Source organism: Elaeis guineensis, chromosome 10, assembly GCF_000442705.2.
Source record: "Elaeis guineensis isolate ETL-2024a chromosome 10, EG11, whole genome shotgun sequence".
Classification (NCBI taxonomy): domain Eukaryota; kingdom Viridiplantae; phylum Streptophyta; class Magnoliopsida; order Arecales; family Arecaceae; genus Elaeis; species Elaeis guineensis.
In genome coordinates this window covers 14,843,317-14,853,623 of record NC_026002.2, presented here as the reverse complement: position 1 = coordinate 14,853,623, position 10,307 = coordinate 14,843,317, and the positions used below count along the sequence as shown (strand labels likewise).

Here is a 10,307-nt window from a genome sequence, read left to right as displayed (position 1 = left end):
ATGGAGGATGAGTCTGTGGAGCATGTTGTCCTACGCTGCCCTAAGACGAGGGTCATTTGGAGACAGACATGTGGTTACCCATGGGAGACGAGCATTGATCCATGGTTGGTGTCCTTCCTTGGCTTCATCCGTCAGAGTATGATTGATAGGACGACTACTGTTGGTGGGCGGATGACTTATATTGCTTACCAGATTTGGTTGTCAAGGAACAGCATTGTCTTCGATGGTGAGGTGATTCTTGCTCGTCAGATACTGGAGACAACTATTTGTTTAGCTTAGGAATATTGCTAGTTTGATACTGTCATTCCGTCCATTAACATCCTGGATCTTTGGAACTCCCTGGCTGTTCGGCAGCAATCCATAGGGTTCTATCCATTTCCTGGGAGCCCCCACCCTCAGGGTTTGTAAAGATTAACTTTGATGGCAGTGTCAGGAATGGGAGGGGCGGAGCTGGTTTTGTCATCCGCGGTCCTGATGGGAGACTTTTGACGGTGGGTGGCTCTCACTCTTTGAGCTTTCGGTCCCGGATGCGGAACTTCACGTCACTTGGGCAGATGTCATCTTTGTCAGGCAACAACTTCATGCAGAGAGAATTTTTCTGAAGGATGACTTTACTATTATCATTTTTTGGATTCGAAGAGATGCCACGTAATTCGAGGGTCATCCACTTATTCGGGATGTCTAGACCTCTCTTCATCAAGCTGTTGCAATTAGAATCCGACATATCTACTGGGAGGTGAATACCGTAGCAGGTTGGATGGTGGCTTTTATTGTTGAGTACTCCAGTGACTAGCTGTGGAGACAAGGCGAGGATTATCCGCTGATCTTGTAGGATTTTGTACATCTTGACCTTTTAAGCTGCTTTCACATTAGATATTCGTATGATCGTCTATTTGTATCTAAAAAAAAAAAAATCTCAAGTACGATAAGTAGGTCAAGAGGGCCGATTTTTTTTTAAAAAAAAAAAAATAGTGACAGCCTTGATTCAACAAAGCAAACATAATGACCACTACCCAAGGTACAGATGAAGATCAATTGAATTGGTAACATTCAATTAGGCCTAAGGGACGAATGATATAAATAAGCCAATGACGTCCCCGCCTGATAAAGAACGGACCTTTTGTCTCAATAAAATATTGGAGAGGGTTGGCTCCCACCTCAGAGTTGTCAGAGCAGTGGGCACCAGCCACCATAACTTGGGTTCCCAACAACCATCTGTAGGCTCTAACATTTCCCAAACGGTTGGACCAACTTGTGATTTCATTCATTACAATTAACAAAGCTTGTTTTTATCTGCTTTATCAAAAAAAAAAAAAAAAAACTTATGATTTCATTCATGGGCTGAATTGTAACATTTTGAATAACTAATAATAGATCAAATCATGATATTCTGATTTACCATCATGGATCAAAACACGAATATTCTAATTTATCACTGCAAACCGAAGTATGGATATTTTTTTGCCATCACGAATTGAAATCTGATTTATGATTTACGTATCATAGGCAGAAGTGTAATCATGAATAATCTAAAACTGAAAGATAACTATTGATTTGAAATTTGTTAATAAAATATAAAATAAAATTTATATGAATTCACTATCGATATTTATGATGGATTTGTGACGATATATGGTTTATGATATAATGCTTATATAACTGTTGAGTTATGTTGGATATTTGATATGAGATTTCGTGTTGTTTATATTTTTCATCTGATATCTTAGATTTAGTATTTTTAAATTTTATTATTATATTAGTATAAATATGATGAGATTTTTACTGGATTATAAAGTTCATAGCTTCGATTTTTTTTTTTTTTTAAATTATAAGATGTACAGTGTTGGATGAATTTGATCATAAAATTAGAATAATAAAATTATTTTATAGATCTTACGTAACCTCTCGAATTTATCTTAAAATTCATACAGTCACATTATATGATTGATTCGGACAATGGATTCGAGACATGACAAGTCCACTGTCCGATTTTCTGTCAATCTTACCATAGGAGCATAAAAGAAAAGTGCACTGGCAATAATTATATCAGAGTATTTAAGTTTCAGCGAATCCACTAAAGGGTGCTGAAGTAGTCTATAAGGGCAAGATCCCTGTAGCAAGGGCCCTTGCATTGGAATCTCCTGTAACAAAGCTTTCACGAGGGACACCATCATGAATAGATTAATCAAAATGCATCTAACTTGGTACACGGGGTTCAGCGAGCAACAAACATTTATAAAGGAAGGAGGAAGGAGATACCCCACAATCTACAATATTTCATATTTGAGCTGAAATTTAGAATAATTGATTTGACTAAAGTGGCAGAATTATTATTATTATTATTATTATTATTATTATTATTATTATTATTTGGGTAAGAAAGTGGCAGAATTCTTGTCCCAACAAAATAGAAGAACGGAGCTTTTGTCCCAATAATATATTGGGAAGGGCAGGCTGCCACCTCTGAGTTGCCAGAGCACCAACCACCATGTAACATTTGCCAAAGGGTTGGATCAACTTGTGATTTCATTCATAGTGATTTCATGATCCATAGAGCAGGCGTTATTCATTCAAAGCTTTGGAATACATTACAAGCGGATGCTTACGGAGTTTTTTATCATATATGATGCTATTGTTTTGACCGTTCTTTGTTTGAGTGTTGTGTTTGTCCAATTGAAAATGTAGATTGGAAGAGCCATCTAACCCTCACTTGCGCCAAAACAAATTGTGATTTTATTCAATCCCATGCAATTAATTCTAGTCCATATTAAGACTTTTGACTTCTTAAATTCATAGTTTGTTTTCTGAAAAATAAATCCAACTATATTGGCATTTGGATACTCAAAGTCCATGTTTCAGACCGAGTAAATATTGTATCTAATTTTAATTCTGCATGACAAGACTTGGATGTGCATTTTAATTACGGTGATTCAGATACGGATGGTATCTTTTGCATGAAAAAATAATTGATCTTTTTTTCATAACATCAATTATTATATCGCATCTTATATGGATTTCAAAATATTCTAATCTTTTTTTCCCATCTGCTTATATAAATTTTAAAGTAAATATTACACAATCCAACTATTGGCCTCACAAAAGAAAAAGGATCAGCCTATCGTGCAAAAGATACAACCCCAACCCTAAATGTCAAAAGCTAATGGTTGGCTGTCTATTACTGTCTTCAATCTAAAATGAAGAACAGGCTCTTAAGTAACCATCCACCATTCACAGGCCTTTCTTTTTTTTTTTTTTTTTTTTTGGGTAGAAGGAACAGCCTTATTTAAGATGATGCAGATGACACATAGCATTCACAGGCCTTTTTTTTTTTTTGGTGGGTAGAAACACAGGCCTCTTTACTAATAGATCGTGGTGTAGATATTGGCTCTGGGAGACCTCGTGGCCTAGGAAATGGCCATATGAATACACTCCTCTATCTTGGCACAAGTACCATAAGGTAAACAAATCGAACAGCCTTTAGAAATCCTATTCACAATCACCCGTTTCCCTTTCACAAATAGGATTTCATACTCGTGCACAGCTATATTACATCAATAATCCTGTATTTTTTTTCTGATTATCAGATAAATCATACTAATCTAATATAAGTACATCTAATAAAATCAAAAAATAAAATATCTCTTATTATGGACAAAGACTCGGTCCGTCACGTAAGGTATTGTCCGCTTTGACTCATGGACCTTACAGTTTTACCCTTTAAAAGATGCCTCAAGTGGAAATAATTTTTTTCTCCTTATAAAGACGAGTCCTCTTTGACTCACAATCACAATCTCCATATTATTAGAACCACAACAGAGTCCCCAGTCAAGGGGACATTATTAGAACCACGACAGAGCCCCTCAGTCAAGGAAGACTACGATGTGTACAGTCCGATGAGTCTCACAGTCAGTCGAGGCGGATCTCAGTCTCAGACAAAAGCTCAACCCGTTACATGAGGTATTGTCTGCTCTGACCCATGGGTCTCATAGTTTTGCCCTTTAAAAAGTGCCTCATGTGGAAAAATTTTTTCTCTCCTTATAAACGTAAGTCCTTCTGACTCACAATCGATGTGGGACTATTGGTGCCCTTCATATTATTAGAACCACAACATTCTTAAAATCAAAAGAAGTATCAATTGCATTGATTCATAAAATATCTCTGTCATATAGGAAGCGATCCAATCTGGCATATTCTTTGCCTCTCAATAGACATGCTTGATTATCAAAAATATACATCCTATCAGCATCCTCCAAATATTGCGCAAGAGAGCATAAGTCTGAGTCGCTCTTGCTCGGCCCTAAATCCATTTAATCACTACGGCTGAATCATCCTCAATGATCAATAAGTCTGCTCTTAAGACCGGTCTCATCTTGGTGATGTCTGCCCAAATAATCCTTAACTCCACTCCAGGAATTGAAGTATTGAATAGGTGATTGCTGCTTACCACCACAAGCCTCATGTCGGGTCCGCGAATATGATTTAAGTCTATAAGATGATAAAATATAAAGAATGCAAATTAGTTATAAGGATCTATATGAGCATATATTTTATCTTTTATAGCTATATAATGGATAGATCATAGATACTTATATATGACTAAGAAATTCAATTTCTTCATACTAGTTTTTCTAGACGAGGTTCTGATTTATTAAAATATATTCGATCCACAGGTCATATAAAATAGAGGATATTATAAAATAAGGATAGATTAAATTTTTGATGATTATGATTGGATTTGAATAGATTTAAATTTTTAGTAAAAATTAAAATTTTAAAATATTTATAAAAATAATAATAATAATAATTCAGAAGTGAAATAGATCCAAATAATTTCGTGTGGCCAAGGAGAATACATGCGGAAATGGGAAGGATAGAGAGTCAGAGACGAAATCGACGTAGATGGGGATGGCTCTCCCTCCTGGCCCAGGGTGGGAGGTCCAAACGCGGTCACGCGTTGACTTGGACACATTGTTTGTCCCCTTCGGATGTAGTGGAGTGTCCTGCCGTCGTCTCCGATTCCGGACAAGTAATACACGCAACCGTCTCTTATGGTCAAAATGGCTGCTACAATTTCATGTGTTCCATCTAAAATATGTGTCACTATTCAAAGTGTTCCTTCCTAGCATCTTTGTCCTATCCTGTTACGTCTTGCACTTCATACTAATCACATGCTTGTAGGGGGTAGATTAGGTTGATTATATTCAATAATCTCTTATTTTTTATATATTTTTTAAAAAATATTTATAATACTGCCAATGCTGTCGCTCAACAATGAAAGAAGATGCATACATATATTAATGAAATAAACAATAAATATGTTGTTGAAATGGAAGCACGTGTAATGCAAGTCCTGTGGTCTTTCGTTATCTTATCCCTTCTATTTCTTGCATCAAAACTATGGCCATATGGGTGTTGTTAAAAACAATAAACAGCATGATATTAAGGTTGCCTAAGTAAAAATAGTAATAAAAGAAGATATAGCTAAAAATATCATGGAAGTTCTTCAGCATTTGGACCATGGGTTAGTTGCCCATCTTTTCACTTGTTCCCTTTGATGTTCTCTGACACAAAAAAAATCATAGAAATAAATAGAGCTTTTAAAATTTTCGAGTTTCATCCTATTTTGAACAAAAGAACTCATTTCTCTCTTAATTTTTCTTTTTTTGATGCATACCAAAGCTCAATTCTCTCTTATTATGATGGAAATTTTCTCCCAACAACCTGCTGGCGTGGCAATTTTACCTCTCTATCGTCTTTTTCTGCCACATCTTGGATCTGTAAGTGTCCTCTTTTTGCCATGTAATAAAAAAAATTCGATACCCATGTAGCTCCATTTGATCAGCAACAAAAAAGTGATGGTAATGGCTTACGTTAACCATTTTTGTAATGTCAGAGATGACACCATAATTTTCAAAAGTCTCACAAAATCTTGAGGACTAATTTAGTAATGAAGCCAAACCTTAAATTATATTTTTGAAAGCCAATTATATTTTTAATCTTACCCTTGATACTTCAAACTACTGTAAATGTGCAAGCGCAGTTTGTGCATGCGTGCACAACACATATATAATATTCTATGATAAGTTTATAAAACATGCATATGCAGGCATATGCACACGTGAGCAAGATATACTGCTTCATGTGCGAGCACACACAAATAAAGATATTATATATATATATTGCACTATATATTTTATATTGAATCATGGATGAAAAAAATCCAATGATTCCAAAATCAATATTAGGATATCTACATCAAAAATCCACTCCATTGATTGTGATATACATTTATAAAAATATTTATAAGTAAAAAATTATTTTAAGAAATTATAACCTATATATCATGTGGGAAAAAAATAAACTAAAACACTAAAATATATAATGGGACACTTAAATTAAGACCCTATTTTAGCAATCACGATCTACAAATTGTACTCTATATATATTGAAAATTAATAAATTTTAACATTCAAGTCCTAGTAAAACATGGTATTATATCATTAAAAAGTATTTATTAGTGTATCCAAATGATGCATAGGTTAAAGATTAAGAATACATATAAAAATCTCTCTCTCTCTCTCTCTCTCTCTCTCTGAGCAAAGGAAGATACCCCCACATATCTTCATTGGAGATAAAATCATTACAAGGGGAAAGAATATAAGAAAAAAAAAAAAAAAAAAAAGAGAGAAAGTAAAAAAGCAACAGGCGAAAATAAAAATGAAATAAGTGGAGAATGCAGCATCCCACCACCCAGCACAGCAACGCAAAAGCGCGGCAAACTCAAACTAATCCCAAACGTCCATTGCTCGCCTCGTCCAGACCATCTAGATTACCACCATTTGTCGGCGAGTCCTTGCGATGGCTGCTAACTTACCTCGATCACTCTCCCAGCCAAAAGTAATCGGTTAGAATGTTATCAGACAAAACAACGCCATGTTATCAGATAAGATTAAAAACCTAACAAAAATTGGATTGAAAATGATTAATTTTAATTGACTATGTATTTTGTTTCCGGTCATACTTTTCAATTAAACAAGAATTTTGAAATTTTGAATCATTAAATAACATGATAATATTTTATTAGTTGATCTAAAGTCTTTGTGATACAATAGTTCTAATCAATAATTATTATATAATTAATTTACTAAATATGTATCATTGACTATGTACTATATATTACTGATTAATCTATATTTTAAAAATTATATATCAATTTATTTAAAGATATGATTTGGATCACTATTAGATATTATTAAAAAAAACTTATAGTATATATTAAGAAGTCGATTAATGTGCATCACTATATCATATATTGTGTATTAGTGAACGTAATGCTTCAAAAATTACGGATGTATTTGGGTAACCACAAAAGAAGTACTTTTTTTACTTTTTGATTATTGAAAAGTAAAAATAAAAAAACAATATTTGATAACACTATAAAAATAAAAATTAAAAATTAAAAAAATAAAAATAATTATTTTTTTGAAAAATATTTTTTTTGTTTTTTAAAATTTATTTTTGCTTTAAAAAAATAAGTAAAAAATTCTGCATCTTCTACCTTCACTATGACCCCTCCTCCTTCTAGGCACTCGTCCGCTCGCCTCCGCCCCAGATTGCCCTCTAGGAGTCCACCACTGCTCTTGCCGTCGTGGATCGCCTCTCCCTCCTTCTCTCCATGTCCCCCTCCCAATCCCTTTCCCTCCGTACCATCTTGCGAATGTTGAAAAAACTTAGCTTTCTCGACGACTTCGAGGGTTCGATCATCGTCCGGAATCCTACTATCTTTTCACTCTGGGACAACCCACAGGAGCCCAACACCCATCTGTTGAAGCTCGTCGAGAGGAACCCCAACCCTAATTTCACACCGATGGTGGAGTAGTGGCGGCGTCGAGAGATGACTAGGGAGGGATCCAAAGTGGATGAGATGGAGCTCAAGTTTGGATTCAAGCATGGATTCCCTCCATGTGTTGACGGGGATTGGAGGGAGGGCAGCTGGAGTGGAACCAGCACTGGAGGAGGAGGAAGAGTCTGATTTAGCTGCTGACAACGTCTGAGTGATGGTTCAAAAAGTCGATGAAAATGCAGAATATGATAATAGCCAAAGTAATATCCGACAAAGAGGTATATAGTTAATCGGTCACTCTTTTTTTTTTAAGTTATATAATTTTTTTAAAAATTAGATTATCAACCAAAGCAACTAGTTACCAAATATATTTTTTGCTTTTGTTCTATAGCAAAAATAAAAAAAAATAAAAAATATATTTTAGAAAGTAAAAATCAAAAAGTATAACCAAATGAACCCTATGTATTAATTTGTTTAGAGATATAGATTGTTAGATGACTAATATGCATTATTCGACTATGTGATACATATTGGTGGACTCTATATTTTGAAAACTAAGTATCGATTTATTTAAAGTTGCATATTGACTTGCTTGATTCATTTACTTGGGGTGTATCACTTGATTGTATATAGTATATCGATAAAAAATATATTATAAAAATAAAAAAAATATCATATTTTTTTTTGTTTTTAATTTCGAGACTAATACTCTATTTGTAGAGAAATATTTGACTTTTAGTTTTTTTTGAAGATTGATATTAGAAGAAATATGGTAAACTATGAAGCTCACTTTATAATTTTTTCCTAGTGCCCACCGTATATGACTTTTGTTTGATAAACCATATACCTTATTTTTAACAATACTTTTTAATCAAATGAGATATTTTGAAATTTTGAACGATCAAATAAGATGGCGATAATTTATTGAATGGTGCAAAGCCCGCCATCCTTACAGCAAACATAGCACGCTAACTCATGGTTGCCACCACATGGGAGACCAAACTTTTGCCACCATCAAGGACCATCGACCCATGACTACGATCCCTTGGGCAGAGAGGGTGTATCCAGAAAGTTTCTACCTTCATATTTTTTTAATTGATGCAAATCATAATCAACGGCATAAATCTCTGGTTTAGAGACATGTCATAAGTTTAAAATTATTAATTTTTTTTAAAAAAAATGTATTGAGCATGAGCTAAACATGTCTAAATCTTTTAACAAGCGAAAAACCCTAAAGCAGTCCAAATTCTCTCTCATTTTATTCCTAGGTGAAGTTCGCAGTCGTGGACTTAGAATCCAAATCTTACGTAAATTTCTCCTTTCTCGTGTAGGCTTCACACCGAGGGCTACCTAACCCACTCCTGAGTGCTGATAAAAATTTAAAAATTATTTAATTTATAAAAAAAATTTTTTTCAAAAAATAACTTCTCAGAAAGTTATTTTTTCGGAATAAAATTTTGATATGTTTAATTGACCATAAAAAATAATTTATTATAAAATAACTTATATTTGGATGAACATCTATTTTTTGAGAAAATGTGTAAAATACCTATTATATCTTTAGTAGATATAAAACCATATATTTTTACTCATAAATTTTATATAAATATAAATATTATATTTATATTAATATAAATATTACATTAATATATTATAATATAACATTAATCATAATAATTTATTATATTAATATAATACTAATATATTGATATTATATTAATATAATATAATATTTTAATATAATAATTTATTAATATAGATGTAAATATAATATTATATTAATATTAATAAAAATATTATATTAATGTAAATATCAAAATAATATTAAAATATAATAAATATTAATATTATATTTATATAAATATTAAATAATATTAATATAATATTATATTACTATTTAATATTTCGTTCTAACCATTTATTGATATTTTACTAAATTTTAATTATGGATCTTAAAATAATATTTTAGGAAAAAAAAGTACCACTACTTCTTATGGTATAAAAAATATTAAAATTTATTTTTTTCATGAATTTTTATTTTTTATAAAATATGAGAAGTGATTTTTCATAAAAAATATTTTTTTCACTCTCTTTTTTTTTTAAAATTTCAATCAAATAAATTTTTTTTTTTTTTTAAATATCTCTTCTTCAACCTATTTTCTGTCAACCAAACGAGCCTTTGGCTGGACGGGATGAAGCAACAAAACTCGTCCGAACCCCACCCTTCCTCCGAAAGTGACACGTTTTTATATTAATTTCACACGCTTTCGCCCTTTATTTTTCGCACGTTCTCCCGCTCTTCAAAACTCCACGTGCTAACGTGCTGCAATTCTTCCCGCACCCCGCTTTCCTCCCTCCCACCGGCTGACACGCGTCGCCTCCCCATTCGCTCCCCCACCCCCACGCGCTTCTCCACTGCATCCCTTATAACCCGCCCCCACTCCCCTGCCGCCATTTCGAACCA

General features: G+C 33.2%; 1 protein-coding gene across 1 annotated transcript; it reads left to right on the top strand.

Moving 5' to 3' along the window:
• On the top strand, window positions 1–602 carry LOC140852171 (uncharacterized). The gene is made up of 2 exons (XM_073245135.1): window positions 1–244; window positions 355–602. Exons 1-2 carry the CDS (start codon window positions 1–3, stop codon window positions 600–602), a joined length of 492 nt encoding a protein of 163 aa, XP_073101236.1.
• Window positions 603–10,307: the final 9,705 nt, after the last annotated feature.